This window comes from Zootoca vivipara, chromosome 12 (genome assembly GCF_965207765.1).
Source record: "Zootoca vivipara chromosome 12, rZooViv2.hap1.1, whole genome shotgun sequence".
NCBI lineage: Eukaryota > Metazoa > Chordata > Lepidosauria > Squamata > Lacertidae > Zootoca > Zootoca vivipara.
In genome coordinates, this window is record NC_142595.1 from 3,278,520 (window position 1) to 3,303,596 (window position 25,077).

Consider the following 25,077-nt stretch of genomic DNA (forward strand, 5'->3'; position numbering starts at 1 on the left):
CATTAAAGACCTCTCTGTGTGTAACTCTGAAGGCAGAAGGTATCAGTCGCAATAGACAATACTGGATTCCCAGGTCTAGAGTGCTAAGGGGGGGGGCAACCTCTTCCTTCAGGCAAAGCTCAGGAAACAAACATAGCACCCTCTCAGTGTCTTGCAATGACTGAACTGCTTTTGACTCTGTTATCACCATGATATATTTGCACAGGGGTTGGCATGGCAATTAGCCCCTCCCTGGCAGGAAGAGCGCTGGTGTGTACATAGGCTTGGTGTTGGGTTTCTTTTGAGAGAGAGAAAAACCCCGCCAACATCAGCAAACACTGCTGTGACACTTTAGTTCCCAACCCTTGCTAAGGTAAATGGGAGGGAGAGGAGGGAGGGAGGATCCGTAGGCCAGAACCAGTGCAAGCAAAGGGGGGCCATAAAGCTTCTCACACACCAAGGAGCCACCCAAACTGCCACCATCCTGCTTCCTGAGTTTGTCTCATAATGTGTCACATCCTCTTAGTAACCATGGAAACCCCAGCTGTGTAAATGTTAGCTATAAGGTCACATTCCTTCCCTGCCAAGTTGTATAGGAAAACTCTGTCCTAAATCATAGGAATAAAAATCGAAAGAGATTGCAGGAAAACCTGAGGCGGAAAGTGCCAGAATATTCTAAATATCTCTGGATGGAGATGGAAAGATCTCAGAGTTTTGGTTCTCTCTGTTTCACTTTTTTTAAAAAAAAAATCTTAAATTCAGTTCTCCACATTTCTGAAGCAATTTGTGCATTTCTCCACCCAAAAATATTTATCAAAATCTTTAGTGTGAATTTCTCCTAATAAACACAGTTTTGACTAGTGTATGCATTTTTGCAAGGACCTTCTCCTAATAAAATGCATTTCTGTATATTTTCACTGATATATTCATTTTAAAGCACATTTTCCTTTAATATATGCAGTTTTGTAAACACTGCTTGGAGAACTACACTTAAAAATTCAGATGTGTGACTTTTGAATGATGGCTTTGTTTCAGAAAGTGTGGATTTGATAAATTCACCTATAAATGCAAACTGATTCGAATCACTCCCCCATCCTTATCTCAGGATATCTTTTCCGTGCCAGTGAGCTTTAACCTGCACTTCATAAATGAAACCTTTATGTTTAAGCAATATAGCCTCCAATAACACTCTTTCCATGTACCTGTAGCTTGATATCGGCAGAGAAGAAACATTATTAACAAGCACTCCCACCAGCTTCATCTGGTCCACCCATGAGGCAAACTGAAGCAGGTGGCAGAAGCCTGCAATAAGTGCTCTGGGCAAGATCTTGCCACTGCCACCACCCCTCCTCACTTCTATGACTGTTATTATTCAAGATCTGTCAAAAAGGTAGGAGGGATTTTTCCCAGAATAGTTCCAACTGAGGGCCAAACTAGGCATAGCAAGGGTAGCCACATGTTCTTGTTCACATCCCGACCCCATTACCAAATCAGGAGGGATGCACAAGGTCTTACTTTAACATGCAAAGGGGCAAATGCTTGCTATTTGCAAGGAGGGCGGTGCCTTCTGCTAATCAGTGCTCTCTCCCTGCCCCATCCCTGCTCATAAATTCATCCCCTCTCACTCAGCGCTGCTTGTTGCTGCCCTTGAGGTCCATTTGGTAGAACAGAGACCTGATCTCCATCTCCTGCCTTCACACTTCGCCCCACCCTGAAACTCCCCTCCAGGAAAAAATATATTCAACATATGGGTCCCCCCCAAAAAAAAGCCTTTAGGAGGGTGGGAAGACCCATCGAATGGCCAAACAGCCATTTTGCACTGTGATTGATTTATAACATTAAGATGTAACGAAGATCACAGGTGGATAGTCCCTGCTACCAGCCGAGAATGCATTTCCTCCCATCCTAGGTCCAGTCTTCTTGCGTATTATGCAATAAGTTTTGCCAGGGTCAGAAAAAGAAGGGGAGTGGGGTGGGGATGAGGCAAGGCCCTGCACCGGACAGCAACTTTCAAGCAAGGAAACCCCAATAAAACCTTGTGCCAACAGCATCCCTCAGTCTCAGTCTTCCTCCTCTTCCTCAAGAGGCTCCTAGCCTCTGCTGAGCCATCCCCTCCACCACCACCACCCCGCCCAGAATCTCTGGCTTGTGCTGGTGCTGAAGGAAAGCAAGAGCCCAGCACACCATCAGATACTCCTATTCCTACAGCCCCGTCGGGGCACTTTGGCTGCATGCACAAGAGAAGTTTGCTCTCCGACATGTTTCTAATAGTGGGTGGGTGGGTGTAGTTTATTTTATTTTTTATTTTATTTCATGGGAAAAGGCAGGGTATAACTTCCGCAATTCCTCAAGGACCACCTCTTTCCATATGAACCTACGTGGACCCTGAGATCACCCTCCAAGGCCCTTCTTCATGTGCCTCCTCCGCAAGAGGTCCAAAGGGTAACAACACCAGAAAGGGTCTTTTCTGTGGTGGCTCCCCATTTGTTGAATGCTCTCCCCGGGAAGGTTTGGCTGGTGTCTTCATTATACACCTTTGGGCACCAGGCAAAAACATTCCTTTTTAACCAGGTCTTTGGTTGATTGACATCCGATGCCCTTTTAAAATGTGCTGTAGAAGGGGAGGTTATTGGGTTGTCTTTTCTTTCTATTTTATTATGTCTTTTCTATTTTTATTTTTTTGTGATTTTATGTTGTGAACTGTCCTGGGATGTATGGGTATAGGGTGACGTACAAATTAAATAAATATATGAAACCAAACAAATTCCCTAAGGAAAAGTTTCCGGATTCAATTTGCAAGCACAGGGCTGTTTCTAACAAGAATAAATAATCAGGTCTCATCAATGTATGCATAGCATAATGAACGAGAGGGTAAGTCCCTGCCCCAAGGAGCAGTAGTGTAGGAAGGTAGGGGCGGTAGGGGCGCGCCACCCCAGGCAGCGCGATCCCAGGGGTGCCATCGTGGCTGCCCACCCCACCCCCAAAACGCGTGCCACGTCCCTGGGAAGCTCCGCCACTGCTAAGGAGCTTACAATCTAAAATTCAACCTAACTGGAGACCCGAGGGGCACAGGAAGGAACACTGGAAGAAAGAGGAAGAAGAAGAAGAAGAAGAAGAAGAAGAAGAAGAAGAAGAAGAAGAAGAAGAAGAAGAAGAAGAAGAAGAAGAGGAGGAGGAAGAGGAGGAGGAGTTTGGATTGGATTGGATTTGATATCCCGCTTTATCACTACCCGAAGGAGTCTCAAAGCGGCTAACATTCTCCTTTCCCTTCCTCTCCCACAACAAACACTCTGTGAGGTGGGTGAGGCTGAGAGACTTCAGAGAAGTGTGACTAGCCCAAGGTCACCCAGCAGCTGCATGTGGAGGAGCAGGGAAGCGAACCCAGTTCCCCAGATTACGAGTCTACCGCTCTTAACCACTACACCACACTTGTTTTCGTGTATATATATATCACTTGATGGCTACAGTGCTGAGCATTCACACAAGCCTGTGCAAAACAATGTTAGAAACTGAGATATGAAAGTTAGGAGCTAAATGGTACCCCTTAAACCTAGATTATGGGCGCAACAATGGAACGTTTAGGCGCAGTTTTTTTTATAACAAGTATGCAAAGCTGAAAATGTATGAACTGCAGTTAAAATACTATGTTCCTTTTTCACATGGTCAAGTCCTTCCCCTGCCCACCCCCCTGATATTCTTAAGAGGGTCTCTTATCCAGTCTTCAGAGAGTAGCTGGAAGTGGTGAGGCCTTTCCTTCCACTCTGCGGTTTTAATCTGTAATCTTAGGTGCAGTACTGTGCCCAGCTCAGAAACTGCTCGCACTGATGAAATTCCCTGTCGCAAAATGCGCCTAGAACAATGGGAGTTTTGAACACTGTGTGCAAATGACCCCTCAAAGATGAAATATCCGGATTGCTTGGCAAGCTGGCAAGTTTAACTTTTCAAATGGCAGGAGTTTGGCAGGCAGTAATCAAATACTGAGTAAATCAAATGACATACATGGGTGTGTGAACCACAACTTTTAACGATTAACCAAATGATTTGGCACAATTGCTTAGATATGTAATGCTTAAAACATTGCTTGCTCACTTTGTTTTTCATTGATATAAACTATGCAACATTTCAGATTAGATGGGAAAGAAGACTGAACAAAAACATACTGGGGTGAAACGGAAATAACCGAAAACCTTGGCCGCCTCCAAGGCTTTACTTTTCTGCTCCACATAAAAGAGGAGCCTAAGATTTTTAGCCCTGCAGCTGTGCAGGCTCTTCTTCCCATCTTTCCCCAGAATACATTGTTTTGGTGATAGAAACTTCCTGGTACTAAAGCATTCCAGAGACAGAGAGCTCACCGCTGGCAGGTATCCCAGTGATTTATTTGTGATTAACTAAGCCCTTCTTGGTGTCCTCCCTACTGCAGGCAGGCCAGTGGTGCAAGTCTAAAATTAACCAGTTTCAGAGAGTCCCAGAGAGAGAGAGAGAGAAAGGTGTTTTTTTCAAAGTTTCCCAACATTTCCTTGCTGGATCACATGAAAGGTCCATTGAGTCCAGCACTGTGTGCCCACCAAACGGAAGGAAGGGAATTCAGCAAGCAATTATAGAATCAACAGGAAAACATCTGATTTCAACAGGTTTTGAGCCAGGGCTGTCCACAGCACAGAGCGGTTTCTAATGCAGTTGTCATTACGAGATATATGCTGTTTCGTTTCGCCAATGAAGCCACTTATCGCAGTAACCCACCTAATCCCACACTCTGTTGCCAATATCGATGAGCCAGATGTGTGTGGAAGTCTCACACAGAGGAGATGAAGCTGGCTTGTGCGCAACCTGCTTGCAGCCAGCATTTGGCTCTCAGATACACCATCTCTGAACATGGGAGGCTCCATCACACTGTTACAGCTATCATTTTACAACATCCTCAAAGTTAATGGTAACTAGGTAAAGGTAAAGGGACCCCCGACCATTAGGTCCAGTCGTGGACGACTCTGGGGTTGTGGTGCACATCTTACTTTATTGGCCAAGGGAGCCGGCGTACAGCTTCCGGGTCATGTGGCCAGCATGACAAAGCTGCTTCTGGCGAACCAGAGGAGTGCACGGAACACTGTTTACCTTCCCGCTGAAGTGGTACCTATTTATCTACTTGCACTTTGATGTGCTTTCGAACTGCTAGGTTGGCAGGAGCAGGGACCAAGCAATGGGAGCTCACCCCGTTGCGGGGATTTGAACCGCTGACCTTCTGATCGGCAAGACCACAGCGCCACCTGCGTCCCTAATGGCAACCACCCCCCAATGCCCAACTTGGGGTAGTGAATTCCCTAAGCTGTGTAATGATTAAATGAATTGTGTGGAACTTGTAAGAGTATCACCTTCTTCAACATTAACTCTCCCAACACAGATATTTTAAATATTGCAGGCTTAGGCAATCTGCAGACAGCACGCTCTAGTAGTATGTCAACGAATGGCAGCCTGGAACTGTGGCAGAAATGGCACTGCGTAGGCTCGACATAGTGAAGGGGGGGGTCTCCCATAAGGGGCTTGAGGGGAGGATTGGCCCTGGCATGCCCCAAGCTCGGGTTGGGTCTCTGCCTGGCTGGAATCCTCTCCCCAGTCTCCCAGTGAGACTTTGCCAGCTTGGCTTGCAGCACAACAAGGGTCAGCACTGGGCAGTTCCCTGAGAATGGGTTTAGTGTGGTGCAGCCTCATTGAATCCCATTCCACCAGTATGGGGCAAGTGGAATGACGAACTGATCCTATCCCGAATCCTGCAGCTAATAAAGATTTGGCTTAATTTCATCCCAACACCCAGTGTCCTGTTGTGGTCACTTGCTTCTTTTGGGGGATTAAGAATGTGCCTGCCTGGGCAAGTTCTCTTAACTGTTTCCCTCTTCCGACACCTTACCTTAGACCAAGCCTTTGAGTGCTTTGCTGGACCATGCCTTTCTCATTTAGAATAATCTTAGTTTCACGTAAAGCTTTTGGGGGAACTTATGGCTGTAAATTTCATTGCTTGCAAGGCCTGCAGTACCCCTTACAATCTTTTAAGGGTTTGCAGCTATGAAACAAAGGCAGCAGGGAAATAGAAGGACCGAGGTCAGCAAAAGTCAAATGCACAAGTAAGGGACTTTTCCAGACTGCCATTTGATTGCACGAACATGAAATTGTTCCTAAGTTATTGCAAAATGAAATCCAAATATCTGGTGCAGTTATTGAAGAGAATAACTGACAAAGGGAAGCTGAATTTCCCTCCAGTACTGGTACTCCAAATGCAGTATTTCGTTGCTGGGATAATTGAATTTCAGTGTTATGTGATACACCATCTCTGAACATGGGAGAGTCCATCAGGGATAATTATAAGCATGTATTGATTGATCCCATTAGATGGCAGATGAGCACCCAGTGCTATAACACGGCCGATGCTGGACACGCAGATCAGTTTTGATGGGTGACCAATGTATAAGCTTTCAAATAAAAAGCAGGAGTCAAATTACTAGATATCATTCATATCATCAGAAGTGACAATCTCTCCCCTGCTTTCAACTGCATTTTTTTTACCAATATCTTAAACTCGAGTGCAGCAGTGCCTGTGTACAAGCAAGTAGTACAAAACATCAGTAAGAACACACAATTATGCCCTTGCTGGTTTGCACACCTTATTCAGCTCTTCTTGTTGGTAACATTTTAATTCTATGGAAGCGCCGTCTTCCTCTTCTCAACATGGGAACTGACATGTCTCCCTTTACTGTATGTCTTTTTTCCCCAAAGGGAACTCTTCTACCTCTGCAGGTCCCATGGATTAACATGGGACAGACTATTGCCCATTGGATTGGGTCCAGCACTAGCACGGTAAGAAAAAGGATGTGTCTCACCTACTCAAAAGCTGTTCTTTTTAATTTGAATTGGAACAGTTCAATAAAGTAACTTGCATTCCAAATAATTTTGTCTATAATTAAATGTAATATTTCCTCATAGAACCAGTGAATGGCAGCAGGATTTATTAATTTTATTGTGTAACAAGGGTCTTTTATCATGTTTCTCACAGTGCATCTGGTCCCCGCCCTCCATGCCACGCATAACACCTTTCTGAGGCAACAGCTGCCAGCATGCAAGATGCTGACTCCACCACAATGTCTGTTGCCCCATAGTTTCCATTGGGATTCCCCATTCCACTGGCCTATAAAGGAATAAAGGATCTGTCCTATAAAAGACAGATCCTGAAGCTGAGGCTCCAATACTTTGGCCACCTCATGAGAAGAGAAGGCTCCCTGGAAAAGACCCTGATGTTGGGAAAGATGGAGGGCACAAGGAGAAGGGGACGATAGAGGACGAGATGGTTGGACAGTGTTCTTGAAGCTACGAACATGAGTTTGACCAAACTGCGGGAGGCAGTGGAAGACAGGAGTGCCTGGCGTGCTCTGGTCCATGGGGTCACGAAGAGTCGGACACGACTAAACGACTAAACAACAACATAAAGGAATAAGTGGTAAACATTTCACAATCATCAGGATTGTGCTGAGAACATTATTGCACTAGTGCTGCAGAGGGCATGGACCTAACTCCATCTCTAAAGGTCTGGACAGGGAGAGAGAGAAACCAGCAAAGTTCTTTGGAAAGAAAAACAAGTAGTGATGGATGACCATTCTCTGAGTCTTGACTAGCAGGCTGCGTGGGAAGGGCAGAAGAAGAAGCCTCATTAAGGTTACACAGATTTTTGAGCAGGAGCAAGAGAAGGTGAAAAGCAAAACAAGGTATGACTGTATACCCCAGATCTCTAGACACCTTCTCCCAACGACTTCATTAGGATGTTTAAACCTTTTTTTTTTGGACAGAGCAGATCCTGTGAGAGCACCATAGTATAAATGCCAAAGCACTTGATAGATAGGATATCTACTTGCACTTTGACGTGCTTTCGAACTGCTAGGTGGGCAGGAGCTGGGACTGAACAACAGGAGCTCACCCGTCGCGGGGATTGGAACCACCGACCTTCCGATCAGCAAGCCCTAGGCTCAGTGGTTTAGACCACAGCGCCACCCGCTGTAATCCTACAGATGATCACCATAAGGATTTTTGCAAAGGCTTGGCTCTCTCCAGAGGAATAGCCCTCCCCTGTCCACTCATACAATGACACTGTTCAGTCCAGACTTGTTAACAACTATCTTATAAAAGTTGTATGTTTGGATTTCCAGCCAATTTATAAAGTCAGAAGGTGAAAAGGTTACTTGCTCTCTCATTCTGACTCAGTCACAGATTACTCTGTACAGGGGGAAATGGAACACTTGCTGAGTCAATTTATAAATCATCTTCTTCTTCTTCTTCTTCTTCTTCTTCTTCTTCTTCTTCTTCTTCTTCTTCTTCTCCTTCTCCTTCTCCTTCTCCTTCTCCTTCTCCTTCTCCTTCTTCTCCTTCTTCTTCTGCGATCACTCATAGCCAAGTAAGATTGTCTTCCATAAACATGGTTTTAACAATGGGTCCGTAAGTGATGGGAAACTCCCCACCGGAGTAGAAATCATATATCGAACAGATGGAAAGCTCTTCAACCTGAGCAGGCTGAAAGTGTAATGCTGGTGGTCAACAAAATAGGTTTAAAGGCTGTCTCAAGGCAAATCTTTAAATATGTAGTATAAACACTGACAACTAGGAAGCACTGGCCTGTGAGTGCTCCAGTTGGAGAACAGCCTTTACCAAAGGTGTCATCGGCTTTGAAGACACTCAAACTCAGGAGGCAAGGGAGAAAGGTGCTAAGAGGAAGGCCCGCTTGGCAAATCCACACCATGATCAACTCCCACCTGGAAACCAATATCCCCACTGTGGAAGGACGTGTGGATCCAGAATTGACCTCCACGGTCACTTACGGACCCATTGTTAAAACCGTGTTTATGGAAGACAGTCTTACTCGGCTACGAGGGATCGCCAAAGAGAAAGAGATGGTACCAGGATACACTTTCCTAGGAAGGAACTCACATTCTTCACCTTCTGACTGCTCACAGCTCTCCTTTAAGTACAGGGGGAGAAACAGGTCCCCCCCCCATCCCATAATCAAGCTAGCCTTGTAGCCTAGACATGAGCACAGAGAACTTTTGTGACCTTTAGATTACTCACATCCCCTATAAACTATTTCCGTCAATGGAGCAGTGTTGGTAGCAGAGAGATAAAGATCACCCGCTTTCCCCTACTCACAAACAAACCAGCACATCTGACAAGTCAACACTCTGAAGGCAGCACAGCAGTTTAGACATGTTTTCAAAAAATAAGAATGGAAAAGTTCCTGATTTCACATTTCTATTTAAATTATTTAGATATTCTAACATATATGCACCACGGTGTCACAACCTTATCACAATTGTCACACTGTTGCACATAATGAAAAACCGCGACCTGTTTCCCTTATACTCTTCCTAACCCTATTTCAGCAGCATTGCAACAGACTTTCCCTTGCAGAGACGTCTCCTCCCTCCCCTCCTCTCTGCAGCCTTCACTGCAGCCCCCAAATCTGCTCTGGGGCTTTGGAGGACACTCCATGCTGGAAAGCATGGAAAGCTGCAGGAGGAGGGAGCGCCTGTCACACCCACTCACACAACACCGAATCTCACCCAGGGTCTTGCAAACAGCACAAGGAATGGCTCAGGAAATAGACACCTTCTACCACATGTGGTGGACATGCCCTAAGGTAAAAGGCTTCTGGGAAATGATTTATAATGAATTGAAGAAAGTATTGAAAAATACATTTTTGAAAAAAACAGAAGCCTTTTTACTTGGTATAATTGGGGATGAAATCCCAAGAAAGGATGTTAATTTTTTTATGTATGCTACTACGGCTGCAAGGATCCTAATTGCGAAATATTAAAGGAAAAATGAACTGCCTACTTTAGAAGAATGGCAAATGAAGATGATGGACTTTATGGAACTCGCGGAACTGACAGGAAGACTCTGGGACCAAGCAGAGGAGACGGTGGAGGAAGACTGGAAGAAGTTTAAACTATATTTAGGGGAATATTTTGGAATATAAAAGGTTGAATATCTAAGGGAATATTTGGCTGTTAAGGCATTAGGGAGGAAAGAAGATAGGAGGAAAATAGATAAATGAATTAAATTTAATGGGTTGAGGTAAAGGTGAAATAATAGCTATAGTTGTGATTAATATTTGAAGTAATGAGTAAGAAACTGCTAAAGAGGAATTGAAAGGGAACTCAGTTAGGAGGGACCTGGGGAAGTTCAAGAAACAATGGTTGGAAAGGTAGAAGAAAGTTAAAATGAGTATTTGGATATTTGTTTTATTGTATTTTTATTTTCATGTTTTTTGTATTTTTTCTTTTTTGTTTTTTGTTTCTCTCTTTTGTATCATTTTTATTATTTTCTTTTAATATCTGTTGTTTATGTATAAAACCAATAAAAAATATTTATAATTAAGGAAATAAACACCAGAAGCTTCTTAATGCTGTTATGCTTGTGGCTGTCTATTTATTAACTTTCTGGAGGTAAGCTTATGGTTTCCAGAAGAATCCCCCAAAGTAACAAAAAAAAGCTCACTGCCTTTGATTAAGAATTCCTTTATTATCCACAAGGTTCTTTATAGTTTAGATAAGTCTAAACAAACAGAAGCTTTTGGCATCTGCAAAATCATTTTGCTCTCCAGAGATAAAGCCCACATCCTCTTTGGAAATCCCCATGCAAGTTCGAACAGTTTTTTTTCCAAGGGATAGACAGCAGTTTTTGAAAGTGTGCACGGAAACTTAGCAAGCTTCCCCAAGCATAGCAACGGTGCATATCCCTAAACAGATTTTGTCCTACAATGGGAATTTCAAATTATTTACTTAGGTGAATGTCAAAATAATTTTGTTTCCAGTCAGGAACTGCCTGTTTTAGCTTATCAACAACAACAACAACAACAACAACAACAACAACAACAACAACAACAACAACATGGACTTTTATTGCGCTAGCCATAGGCCATGGCATCATTCAGGGGAAAAACAAAAGGAAAAACAGCAAAAACCATAAATATCATCAGGCACCACACATACAATATAAACCACCATCACAACTACTAAGATTGTTTGTTGCATAAAATAGAATAGCAGAAGATTCTCCAGTAAAATGTGCAAAATTAAATATCCGAATCCCCTTAGCAGTTGATCACTATTTTATCTAGTTCTTTCTTCCTGGTCTTCTTAGCTGCCAACACACAGAGTGCTACTTTATAAGTTACAAAGTCAGCCTGTTTTAGCTCACATCCCAGAGGTCAAGCATCGTTAACCACTTGATGTGTTACATCATATGAAAGAACATATGAAAAGTCTGCAGGATCAGGCCCAGGGCCCATCGAGCACCCATTCCCACGATGGCCCACCAGATGCCCACGCAAAGCCCACAAGCAGCGCTCTCCCCACTTGCTATTCCCAGCCAATGGTATTCAGAGGCATACTGCTTCTGGGGAGAGAGCACAGCCTCCATTGCCATTAATTGATCTAATCCTTTTTTAAAGACATCCATCAGTACCTCTTGTGGGAGTGAATTCCATATATAGCCTAAACCAGGCACCCCCAAACTTCGGCCCTCCAGATGTTTTGGACTACAATTCCCATCTTCCCTGACCACTGGTCCTGCTAGCTAGGAATCATGGGAGTTGTAGGCCAAAACATCTGGAGGGCCGCAGTTTGGGGATGCCTGGCCTAAACTATGCACTGTGTGAAGAAGTTCTTCCTTTTGTCTTCCAACATTCAGCTTCACTGGATGCCCACTGGAGTTCTTGTGTTATGGGAGAGGGGAAAAAGCTTTTTACTATTCACCTTCTCCACACCTTGCAAAGATTTATACACCTATATTTCCCACCAGGCTTTTAGTATTTTTAGCAGCTCAAAGCTGCAGTAGCAACTATTATTAGCAATTTAGAGTACCTTTCTCAGAGTTTCTTTCTCAGGGCATTTTTATATTCTGAATGGGGTTTTAGTTTATATTTTACCTTCTGTTTAAATTGGAGGTTTGTTGTCAGGGCTGATTAATGTATTTTTAAAAAACTGGCCTTCGCAGGGCTATATGATGTGTTTTAATTGTGGTGTTAGGCAACAGATTCATTTAATAAATAATAACAGCAGCAGCGACAGAAGCAGCAGCAGTACCAAAATAGCAAACAGTCCTCAGGAGACATGCAAATCAGATGACTGAGCTCAGCGCCCAGGGACTACGGCAGCAACTATCCAAAGAAATAAAAGGTTTTCTGGGCTCTTGTAGGAGGGACACTATGAGAATTCATAGAATCATAGAGTTGGAAGAGACCGCAAGGGCCATCCAGTCCAACCCCCTGCCGAGCAGGAAACACCATAAAAGCATTCTTGACATATGCCTGTCAAGCCTCTGCTTAAAGACCTCCAAAGAAGGAGACTCCACCACACTCCTTGGTAGCAAATTCCACTGCCGGACAGCTCTTACTGTCAGGAAGTTCTTCCTAATGTTTAGGTGGAATCTTTTTTCTTGTAGTTTGAATCCATTGCTCCGAGTCCGCTTCTCTGGAGCAGCAGAAATCAACCTTTCTCCCTCCTCTATATGACATCCTTTTATATATTTGAGCATGGCTATCATATCACCCCTTAACCTTCTCTTCTTCAGGCTAAACATACCCAGCTTCCTAAGCCGTTCCTCATAAGGCATCATTTCCAGGCCTTATCGTTTCCTGAAAGCAGCAGAGACATTCCAATATTTTCTTTTTACCTGTGCTCCCCTGCCCCCATTGATGCATTTTATTCTGTAAAAGATTCTTCAGGATTAGGGATTTAGTGGTGAAAACTGGAACACTTTTTAAAGTCACAGGTAGGTAGCCGTGTTGGTATGAGTCGAAACAAAATAAAAAAATTCCTTCAGTAGCACCTTAAAGACCAACTAAGTTTTTATTTTGGTATGAGCTTTCGTGTGCATGCACACTTCATCAGATATCTTTACTTTTTAAAGTGTTACTGATTAGTAAAAAGTTGTCCAAATTTACCTGGAACACATTTGCAAAAGAATAAAGAGTAGCAGCAATAAGGTGGGAGGGGAGACATTTAAAAATAGTGATGAGAAGGGGGCTGTGCATTTGGTATGGCGCAAAGATGCCAAGAAGGGGAGAGAGCTGTATGAAGGAGCAAGTTTGGCAAAGGCAGAGCTTTTGCACTTTCAGTCGTGTGTGTGATCTGAGGGGGGGTGGGGAGGGCCTACCTCTCATCCTGCAACTTGTACAGTCACATCCTCCTGATATAAATCCTCCAGCTGAAATAACTACAGTTCATTGTTAAGTAGGGGAGGTGTCCTAAAATGAGAAATTTCAGAAGTGTTGTCATTTGTGAGTATTTTTATGCCTCAAACTTGCTAATCTCCGCTTTCATGTGTTTACCACTGCAAATACTTATGTAGCCGCAGTTCTGAAGCAACTCTTTCTCTTAGTTCTAAGGGGATCCGAACTCACACATCCAAAACAACACTCTAACCACCACAACACAAAACACAAAACGTAAGCTGCTATTTAAAATTTGACAGCATGACTTTTTAAAGGCCCCATTAACTGCGGTGCTGCAAAACGTGGGGTTTTTCCTGCAAAACAACTGCAACAGTTGGGCACAGGTTTAGAGAGGACCCCAAATTTTGGGGCTCATGGTTAATTTTCCTCTTTTTAACCTCTTTCCCAACAGCTAGGGTTGGATACTAATGGTACAGCCGCCATTGTTTGCAGAGGCCGCTTTGACCTTCGAAGGAGACAGATGTATGGTCACCTATGCAAAAATAAAGGGGGTCAGATTTAAGGTAGTCCATTGGCACAAGCTTCATAGCTCAATACCTGTTAATATGAGGACTACTGGTGGGTTATCACATAAATACAGAAATGAACATTCTTGTCTTGTATTGCCCTCAAAGCATGACCTACTATAGAAACAGATTTACACCCAGCCCTGAAGGGTTTAATGGATTTTAAGTATTTTAGTCCCAGGACACCTTTCTTGCAACTTTTTTGACTGATGAATTTGACTTTGAAGGAAAATACTTCAAGAACAAAATAAAGGCTAAACAGACAGCTATTTCTGTCTAGACAATGAGCCCCTGTAGGAGTATTATTGGTCTCTGGAAGGTGAGCAAATAATGCTTTGGTTGAAGGCATGCTTTTAAAGGAGGTCTCAAAATAAGAATCTGCTGACTCTATATTGATAATATCAGGTGCTCTTGCAGCACTGTCCAAAGGAGAACACAAGTTTGCCTTAGGTTGCAGCAAGGCTGAAGTTATGCAGGCGTGGACCTGACCAGTACCCCAACTGTGAACTCCAATTTCTTTCTTCTGTCACTTGCAAGGGGGTTATTACCTGCAAAGAAATGTGAGTGAGCCTTACAGACAGACAATGCCTCTTTTATTATTTGCACCCTGTGATTGTATAAGTGAATAATAATAATAATAATAATAATAATAATAATAATTTATTATTTATACCCAGCCACTCTGGGTGGCTTCCAGCAGAAAAATAAAACACAGTAATCTATTAAACATTAAAAGCCTCCCTGAACAGGGCTGCCTTCAGATGTCTTCTAAAAGTCTGATAGTTGTTTTCCTCTTTGACATCTGTTGGGAGGGCGTTCCACAGGGCGGGTGCCACTACCGAGAAGGCCCTCTGCCTAGTTCCCTGCAACTTGGCTTCTCGCAACGAGGGAACCGCCAGAAGGCCCTCGGTGCTGGACCTCAGTGTCCGGGCGGAATGATGGAGGTGGAGACGCTCCTTCAGGTCTACTGGACCAAGGCCATTTAGGGTAAGATGAGTTACCTGTACTAGGGATGAGGAGCAGTACCTAGCAAGCCATGCTTTAAGCAGGAATTGTCAGCACTGCAAAAGTTGCAGACCGGCAGCCAATCCCGGAGGAGATGCTACACAGCAGCTGTATGCCATGCACTTTTGCTTCTATTTCTGATCTGCAACCTGCAACGTGGCAAGGCATGGCAGTGCAGATTTGTGTGAAGTGATTGCTGTAGCCATCAGCCAACCTCTCTCAGTTAATGGGCACACTTAGAACTTTGTAGAAATACTGTGGGCACAGGGCACCAGTTAAAAAATGGCTGCAGTGGGAGCACGGCACAAGATAAAAAAAGGTCTGGCACATCTAAAATAGAGACAAGCCCAGGCATCCCCAAACTACGGCCCTCCAGATGTTTTGGCCTACAACTCCCATGATCCCTAGCTAACAGGACCAGTGATCGGGGAAGATGGGAATTGTAGTCCAAAACATCTGGAGGGTCGAAGTTTGGGGATGCCTGGACAAGCCCATGAAACAGTCTGGGCATGCTCCCCATCAAAGATAGCTCAAAGGACTAAACCTTAATTATTAAAATGCCAGCGAGAATAAAGAGGCATTTTACTAAAGGTAAAATAAAGAGGGATTGCTTCTTTATTCCAATGTCAGCACCAGAAGATTCTCTCTGAGGCAAGCGTTCCGCAGCCAAGGCACCCCCACCATGAAGGTCTTCTCCCTCACAGTCTCATTTCATCGTGCAGGGAGGGGGGAACCTAGGGAAGCACCTCCAGTGGAAATATTGAGGTCTTGGGCAAGCCCTAGGGTGTTAAAGGTTAATCCCAACACTCCAGAAAAGGAATGGAAGCCAGAGAGATGACAAATCACTGCTGTGATGTGCAGAGAGTAGGGAAAGCCACCCTGTGGATGCCCAGAGGTGCTATTACTTATGACTTTATATCAATTTCTTAAATGATCCGCCATGGGCAAAAAGAGGAAGGATGGTGACAAACAGATATGGCTAATGGAGGAGTCAGATTACCAGATCAAGACCTACAGAAACTGCAAAACAACAACAACACACAACTGTTTCCCCTCCCCACCCCCACTTTCAAAATTAATCTAAGCAGCCTTAGGCAATAGCCATGAAAGCTTGGGCTCCCAGGAGGCTGAATTCTATGCCCAACATGACAAAGTCCACAGAGGGACAGTTCAGTCACAAAAACACAGAGCACACAATTCGCTGCATCAGACAGTAGTTGCAGTGCTAAATCTTTTAAAGTCAGAATCTTAGCACATAGTTTTTTAAAAATGCATAATGTGTGGTTCCTAAAACAAAATCTTCTCTATTTCATACCTTGTCCTGTTTCAAAATATCTGGTGGATTAACATCACAGATACAGTATCTTATTCTTAAAGTGTCCGAAACATTGCCATCATCTGTAACTTGAAAGCAATCAATACAAGAACAAAAGGCACCCAAAGAAAAATATATAATTTCAAATATTTCAAAAAAGTGGAATAAAATACGAGACCAAGATCTTCTTAACAACTTGTAGAAGATTACAAAGGCATTTCTGTGATTTTGCTGTCCACCTCCTTGAAGGGTTGTCTCACTGAACTAATTCCTATTGCAAGCAAAGCAGACATTCTTACATAAAAGCTGCTGCCTGTATTTTCAAAAGAACAAATTCCATGTCTTGCACAAAGAGAAATAAAGCAGATTATTTTGCCCCACAACAAAAGGAAGAATCCTATTTAGCAACCATCATGTTTGCAGGCAAGAAACCAGAAAAAGTTCCTGAAATTTCAACAGGTTTTCTCTAATTTAGCGAGGGCACTAACTCATTACCAAAATATGAGCCCTTTTTATTTAGCAAAGTAGATTTGTTTTATTTGAACACAACATGCAAACTATAAATGTTGCTAAAAATGCCCCCATGAAAAATTTTAATTAAATTTACAAATAATTACTAATAAAACTTTTCTTCAATACAGCTCATTTAAAAAAAAATACAAAAAAGGATTTCTGTAATCTTGTGAGTTTGGGGTTCCCCCCCCTCCCCACTGCATTCGACATACCTTTATGCTCAGATAATTATCACTTCTTGTCTTTGGAGCTGCAGCCTGCTGATTCATAATGACACCCCCTCTCTTTGGATTTCAATACAAAAAAGTAGTCCATAAAATCAACTGTGTCAAGACAATGAAGACTGTAACTCAAGCCCATGCCCTTCTAATAATTTCACTTGACATGTCTGCCAGATTCCTGTCACCCTCTTTTGCATGTGAATTTTACATACTCCCTAAATGTTCTCAGGAAGCTTTCTGCACTGCCAGTTGCACACAGCAAGACCGTGAGAACAGAGTGGAGAGTTCACTTCTAAGCAGCCCGGACTGCTCTCCCATTGCTTTATTATGCATACTGATGTAACTTCCTCTATCCAAGGGGGGGGTGGAGGGAGAGGGAGAGGGAGTGGGCAAGGCTACCTCCGGGGCAAGAACAAAAGCAGCTCGAGGGTCTCTGCCCAGAGTTGGGGGGAATCACCTCCACTTCTCACTTTACAGGCGTTACACTTTACATTGGATACAAACCCAGCTAGAAGCTGAAAGTTGCAAAACTTCCCCCCTATAGCGAGAGGAGATTCCCACGATATTTAGTGGTCTAGCACAACATACAACATAACACACACAAAAAAAATTCCTTCCAGCAGCACCTTAAAGACCAACTAAGTTTTTTATTTTGGTATGAGCTTTCATGTGCATGCACACTTCTTCAGATACACTGAAATAGAAGTCCCCAGAGGCTTATAAGCGTGTATCTGAAGAAGTGTGCATGCACACGAAAGCTCATACCAAAATCAAAAACTTAGTTGGTCTTTAAGGTGCTGCTGGAAGGATTTTTTTAAATTTTGTTTTGACTACGTCAGACCAACACGGCTACCCTACCTGTAAATACAACATAACAATTTGATTTGCATTTGCCCAAATCATCAAGGTAAAAAAAAGCAAGCACATTCAAAGTGTCTGCTTGCTTGCTTGTTTTATTTCTTTAATTTGTATATTGCCCTTCAGCCATCTCAGGGCAGTTCACAACATAAAAATACAATATAAAAACACAACAACGACAAAACAACAACAAACCTCTCCCCACCCCCTCCCACAAACACATTTAAAAGGGTTGTTTTTGTGGGAACTGTATTAGCATGTATTTTCATTGTTGTTAAGTCACTTGAAGAATCTTGTAAGAAATAAAATAAATAAAAATCATTGAGTGAAGGGACCATAAGAAAGACAAATTATACTGTTAATAAGAGTTCTATCTCAAAATACAAATGGAACTTATTTTCCTTCTAAATAGTGGATAGCACTTGCAGTTTTCCCCACCATAAGGATTACAGTATTTCCGGGTAAAATTAAAAAGAATAGCTCAGTCCAGTTACAGCCACAAACACAAAACTTATGATCACAGAAGTGCATCTCCACTTGCATCCAAGTCAGTTCCACAAGTCCTGATGAAATCTGAAAGAGCACAATTACTAAGAAATTGGACCTCAAATCCGAAATCCCCAATCCAAATGTTGCTTCTGCCACAAGCTCATGAGGTGGCATTGGGCAAACCATCCATGGGCATAGCCAGAGGGGCAGGGGGAAGCTACCCCTCTAAATCAAGTAAATAAATAAAAAAACAAAAAGTTGAAATAATCAGAATTTTTGGCGTGGACAGGCACGCTGGGTTCCACCCAACATTGCAGGGGCCTGATGTGTGCGATATCTCACGGTGGGAGGAGGCCCGATGGGGACCCTCATGTCCTCTGAAAGGCCTGGCTCCCTCAGTAAAAATTTGGGGAGGGTCCTTATTTCTTTTCTTCCTCCATACCCCTTTGCAACCATTTCTTTATGTCACAAAAAGTTGAATGTTATCCCAAAACTGGCAACAGTAGATGTAATCATGTAACCTCCACCGCACACCATTAGAACAGATCATGTCTTTCCCTGTGGTCAGTGGCAAAGTAATCAAGACTCTTGACTTTTGTCTTCTGGGTTTCTGGGGTTTTCTGTTGTTATTCTGTCTCTCACAGCTACAATAAACCTACTATTAAAATTATGGACTGGTCATTTATTCGTCAGAGGGCCAGTGGGTAAATTTAGCAGGGGATCAAATACCTTCCCCCCTCACTGTACCTCTTCTTGCGAACGCTTCATGTTGCATTTTTTCGGGTTAAGAATGCGGCAAACCGGAACTTCCAGGTTTCGCCGCATGCACACGCACAGAAGCGTTCTGCGTGGTTTGTGCATGCGCAGAATCGCTCTATCACGCTTTACACATATGCAGAAGCGCCGCTCTAGTTATGGACTTTTCGGGGTGCGAACGACACCCCGGAATGGATCGTGCCCGCAACCAGAAGTACCACTGTATAAGAGAACAAGGGAGGCATTCAGGGTGAGTTCTGGCACCTCTTTTTCTAGAAAAATAGCAATGGTTATTATAACTATTTATATTCCACCTTTTTTCTTGACAGAGACGTTCTAAGAGATGCCTAGCCCTCAGGGAGGTAATAAACCTGATGTAGCTTTAGCTGAACCATTTATACTGCAAGTCAGACTCACAAAAATGAATGCTACTCCATACAAAACAAAATAATAGTTACCTCATGGTGTTTTGGGTGGTAAACTGGTAAATGTGGGCTAGATGATGTTACTGTTGGTGGGGAGCCGCATGGTTCCCTGCTGGGCCCAGGCTTGTTCATTTGTAAATAGCTTAAAAGGAGTAGAAAGGATGGTCATCAAATTTGCAGATGATACCAACTACAGTGGGACCCAGGTGGCGCTGTGGTTAAACCACTGAGCCTAGGGCTTGCTGATCAGAAGGTCGGCGGTTCAAATCCCTGTGACGGGGTGAGCTCCCGTTGCTCGGTCCCAGCTCCTGCCAACCTAGCAGTTCAAAAGCACGTCAAAATGCAAGTAGATAAATAGGAACCGCTACAGCGGGAAGGTAAACGGCATTTCCATGTGCTGCTCTGGTTTGCCAGAAGCGGCTTTGTCATGCTGGCCACATGACCTGGAAGCTATACGCCGGCTCCCTCGGCCAATAATGCGAGATGAGCGCGCAACCCCAGAGTCGGTCACAACTGGACCTAATGGTCAGGGGTCCCTTTACCTTTACCTTTACCAACTACAGTAGATGGGGTATTTCTACCTTACCAGGCAGAAACAAGTCCTACAATTATTTTGATAAGATGGAGAACTGGGCCCAAACTAACAAAAATAATTTCAATGGAGATCATAGTTTCAATGGAGATAAATGTACAAGCTCTGCATTTAGGTAGGAAAAATCGGGTGCTCAAATACAGAGGAGGGTTGAAGGAACAGGGTATGTTTAATCTGGAGAAGATGTAGTTAAAAGTTAAAAGGTGATATGATAGCCATCCTCAAATACCTGAAGAGCTGTCACACTGAACCAAATTAATTTTCTGTTCTCCAGAGCAAGCTTCCCTAACCTAGTGCCCTTTAGATGTTTTTGGCTACAATTCCCATCACCCCCACCAGTATGGCCAGTGGTCAGGAATTAAGGGATTGGTAGAAGAATGCACAAATGAACAAAAAAGTAATAGTGACATTTCCTGAAGTCTTAATGCTTTTAAACCACACTTATGTTTTGCAGCTCTCAATTCTGTGAGGAAGTATGTTGAGACACTTTTCGAGCTGCAGAAATATGTCTTTGACAGAGAAACCATCAATTAATTTGGGTGGCGATGAATAGAAACTAAAGCACACTGCTTTAGTTTCTTCTGCAAACCAAACACTATTTTACCTTGTTGCTGCTAGGAATTAAAATCCAAAAAGTTTCCACTTAACTTCCAAATTTTGTGCAACACATTGCAGCCTTCACATTTACATGGATGAAAGTGGGGAAGAATTCTAATGTGCCGGTATTTTTGTTCCTGGTAGAACAATTCTGAGTATATTTTGTCACCATCTAGCATTCACAGACAATGAAATATAAAATTCTTGCTCTAAGCGTAACATCAAAAGGTTGATGTCCCAGTAATCCCCACCAAGAATTTAGACCCTGAATGTGTCTCCCTCTGTCATTAACGGTGGCAGGCACAAAGCTAACCTTCGGTTCACAGGTCACTTAGCATGGGCTTAGAACATGCCCTAGGTATAGACAGCTTCGTCTCCTGCCCATTTTGTTTACAAAGGACAAAATCTGGACACTGAATGGAAACACATGTTTGGCATTATGGGCTATTGTTGTGATACAGACCCCTACTGCAACTTTTCTCTGGCGTTTCAAAAGCAAAAACTGGAAACGTTAATTTAAGAAGTAAGCAATAATAACTTATCATGGACTCGGCTCAAATTGTTTACAAGTTTTAACTATTCTCCTACAGAGATGAAAAGTATTCACCATATCTAATTATTAATTTGAAAAAGCTATAAACGGTAGACATTTTATTAAAAGAGAAAGTGACGACTAAGAAAAACTTCTGAATCTGAAGAGTTCCACTATCCTCTGTTTTTTAACTTTGCATGCTTGCTGAGAAATTGTGGTGGGGGAAATGTGGATTCTAGAAAACATTTCAACCACTGTCAATTGTGCTTAGAGCACAATTTATTTAGTTAACAAAATTCATATACCACTTTATTGTAATAAAACTACCAAGCAGTTTATAAAATAAAACATTAAAAACAACTAAAACAGGTATTTTAAAACATTCAGAAGTGATTAAAAAAATGGCAGATTAGAAAAAAGATTGAAGACTTCCCTAAACAAAACTGTTTTGAACAAGAACTTGGAAAGAGTATAAGCAAAGGATGCTGCCACAGTAAAAGATGCTGCCACAGATGCTGCCACAGTAAAAGATTTATTTCTTACACATGCAGAGCAAGTATTATGTTGCACTAGTAACAGTGGCAGTTTTGCAGATCAAAGTAGTAGATGGTGAAAGATGATCCCACAAGTAAACTGGTCCCAAGTTGTCAAGGGCTGCATCTCCCTATATGAAGAAACCTGGACCTGTGGCCATCACCTGAGGCCCTTCCTTGCGTGCCTCTGAAGGGTGGCAACATGAGAACAGGCCTTTTCTGCAGTGGGTCCCAGTTTATGGAACGCTCTCCCCAGAGAGGCTCACCTGTCTGTGCACCCGTCAATTGCCATAAGTTACAATGGCATTCAGTGACCTGTTTTCACTTGCACGTTTTGCGATTAAACCCTGCAACAAGCACTTTGTTGCAGCACTGCACACGGCTCTTTACAAGCAGGCAAAATGTCAGGAGTGGCGCATGTCAGCAGAACTTCACCAAAACAGCCTGGCAGGGCAAATGGGGTGGTCCAATTAGGCCTGTGGGCCAAAGGCTACTGACCACTGTCCAAAGTCAGAGGCAGCATGAGAGAGTTCTCAGTGGCCTCATCCCACTCCTCTCAGGTTAAAAGGAGCTTGCTCAAGGGGCCATGAATATTAGGCTCCAACGGTACAGCTACTCATTTTACAGGGCTTTGCTAGCCTGCAATCCCACCATATGGGGCCTTAAAGCAATGCACTAACCTGCACGGTTCTGAGCCCTTTCATTTCCCTTTGATCACTCTCCCCTCAGGCACAAAGCAAAAGCAAGTACAATAAGCTCACCTGCCTCGTGTTTACTTTTAGTTACAGTTGGGGAGGCTCCAACAACTCCTCGTTGACTTTGCTATAAAGTAGCCTGAGGGCTGGGTCCAGACACCGGCTTTTTGAAAAGCAGCCACCTGCATCTTCATTGTAATATTCTTGCTGACAGTGTTCACTTTTTCAAAAACAAGAAAAACCATTTGCTATCTGTTTTAACTATTATTTATTGTGGTGTCCTCACTCTTTTGACAAGGGATGCCATGTACAAGAGAACATCGGAACGAAGTATACCAGTGTTTAAAAGCGCACTGGGGTGAGGGGGGGGCGGGACTTTGCTTCCCAGCAGCACCCAAGAGAACAGAAAGCTGGAACCAAACCCACAAACAATGTGTTCATCTATATAGAAATGCAAGCTATCCTTGCCCCCAAGAGACACACTGGATTGTTCCCGCATTAAAGGCCATTTGGCGGTGCGATAAAGGCCTTGATTAGCATCCTTTGATCTTTTATCCCATTATGAATTTCCACTGAACAACTTAGGAAAACTGAAAAGAGACACACAAAAAGATTTTAATTTGCAACCATTTATTCTTTTGGTTCTTCTTTTTACCAATTATTTTAATGGGATTGCAGAAACCCAGAGCAGATAGTCTCAGCAGATCTCAAAATATTTACCCAAAAAAGTACAATGTCAGGGCTTAAAACTATTGCAGAGACACACAGTGATATGAGTGAAAAGGGACAGGGAAAAGCTCAGTGGCCAGAAGTACAGAAAACTGAACATAAGAATAACTGAGTAATCACTCCTGTGTTGACAACTGATCTTTACAGAAGAGCTTGCTTATTTATTTACCGCAACAATCGTGAATAGTGACAGTGTCCGGGTTAATGCAAATGGAGCGCCATACAATGTTGAAAGCCACCCCTCAATGTAGAATAGCTGCAGGACAGAAAATGAATGCCCTCTTCTGCATTTATTTATTTATTATAAAAAACATTTATAGGTCATCTTACAACTAAAACTTACTCAAGGCAGCTCACACAATAGCATATAAAAATGGAATCCATTATAAAACCTCCTGGTACAATACTGTAATGATGGGGGACGCGGGTGGCGCTGTGGTCTAAACCACTGAGCCTCTTGGGCTTGCCGATCAGAAGGTTGGTGGTTTGAATCCCCGCGACGGGGTGAGCTCCCATTGCTTAGTCCAGTGATGGGCAACCTTTTGAGCTTGGTGTGTCAAAATTCGCCAAAAAACCGAGCATAACTCGGATGGTGTGTCACTTCGAGACAAAAAAAACATAATTTCGCGATATTTATAGTTTAAATAACAAAAATGTACAATTGTAATATATACGGTAACTGTATTTAATAAACCAAAAACTAATTATTTAACCTAACCAAACCAAACCAAAACCCCCTTATTTATCATAAAGTGCCCAGAGTTGTTGAGCTTTTGGGGGGAGCTGCTGACCAAAGTTTTGAAGGTTTTTTTTTGGGGGGGGTGCACCAAAGCTGTTGCGCTTTTGGGGGGGGAAAGAGAACAGAAATAAATGACGAATAATACCTTCGCTGGAACTAATACGCAGCACCGACATAGTCCGCCACAGAACGGGTTAAAAAATGAACGCTGTTACACCCAATCATCGTCTGCCAAAGCGCCAGAAAAAACAGCACAGAAAGGGTTAAAAAACCAATCTCTGGCTACCAGCAGCAGCAACAACAACAAAAGGATCCGGGTTTTAACTGCGGAGACAAGCTATGGGGGGGACAACAACAACAGCGTGAATGGGCCGATGGGGCACATGCCAGCAGTGAGGGCTCTGCGTGTCACAGGTTCGCCATCACTGGCTTAGTCCCTGCTCCTGCCAACCTAGCAGTTCGAAAGCACACCAAAAAGTGCAAGTAGATAAATAGGTACCGCTCCAGCGGGAAGGTAAACGGCTTTTCCATGCGCTGCTCTGGTCTTGGTGTTCCAGTGCACCTGGTTCGCCAGAAGCGGCTTAGTCATGCTGGCCACATGACCTGGAAGCTGTCTGTGGACAAACGGCGGCTCCCTCGGCCTATAGAGCGAGATGAGTGCCGCAACCCCAGAGTCGGACACGACTGGACCTGATGGTCAAGGGCCCCTTTACCCCTTTACCTTTAACACCAATTACCCTCTCTGCAGTTCTTACTGCTCGTTGGAGCCTCTTCTTGTCCAGCTTAGAGGCTGTACCACACCAGACAGTAATGGAATTACAGAGAACAGTTTCAATAGTACCTCTATAAAACTGGACCAGCGATTCTTGGGGCAGATTAAATTTCCTTAGTTGTTGCAAGAAATACAATATCTGGTGTACCTTTTTTAATAATAATATTGATGTTATCTGACCAATTCAATTTTTGAGAGATCATAGAGCCCAAGAACTTAAAGGACTCTACCACTACAACCATGTTACCAAGAATGGAGATTGTCAACAAGATGGGAGGGTGCCTTCTAAAATCAATTATCATTTCCACTGTTTTGGGGCATTTAGCAGCAAGTTATTCCTGCTGCACTACGAGACAAGATGATCTACTTCCCGCCTATATGCCATAGCTGCCAAGTTTTCACTTTTCTCGCGAGGAAGCCTATTCAGCATAAGGGAAAATCCCTGTAAAAAAGGGATAACTTGGCAGCTATGCTATATGCAGATTCATCATCCTCCCAGATGAGCCCATTAACTGTTGTATCATCTGCAAATTTCAAGATCTTAACTGATGGATCAT

General features: G+C 43.2%; 1 protein-coding gene across 3 annotated transcripts in view; it reads right to left on the reverse strand.

The window, feature by feature from the left end:
• The window catches only part of PLEKHG4B (pleckstrin homology and RhoGEF domain containing G4B), a 123,606-nt gene that overhangs the window by 74,113 nt on the left and 24,416 nt on the right, over positions 1–25,077 (reverse strand). Inside the window, exon 1 of one of the 3 annotated variants that reach the window (XM_035134775.3) lies at positions 16,795–17,101. The exons of the other annotated variants lie outside the window; for them this stretch is intronic. Within the exon in view, the coding sequence (XP_034990666.1) occupies positions 16,795–16,851 (57 nt within the window). The 5' untranslated portion in view covers positions 16,852–17,101. Of the gene's footprint in view, positions 1–16,794; positions 17,102–25,077 lie in introns of those variants that run through there. 3 annotated transcript variants of the gene reach the window in all.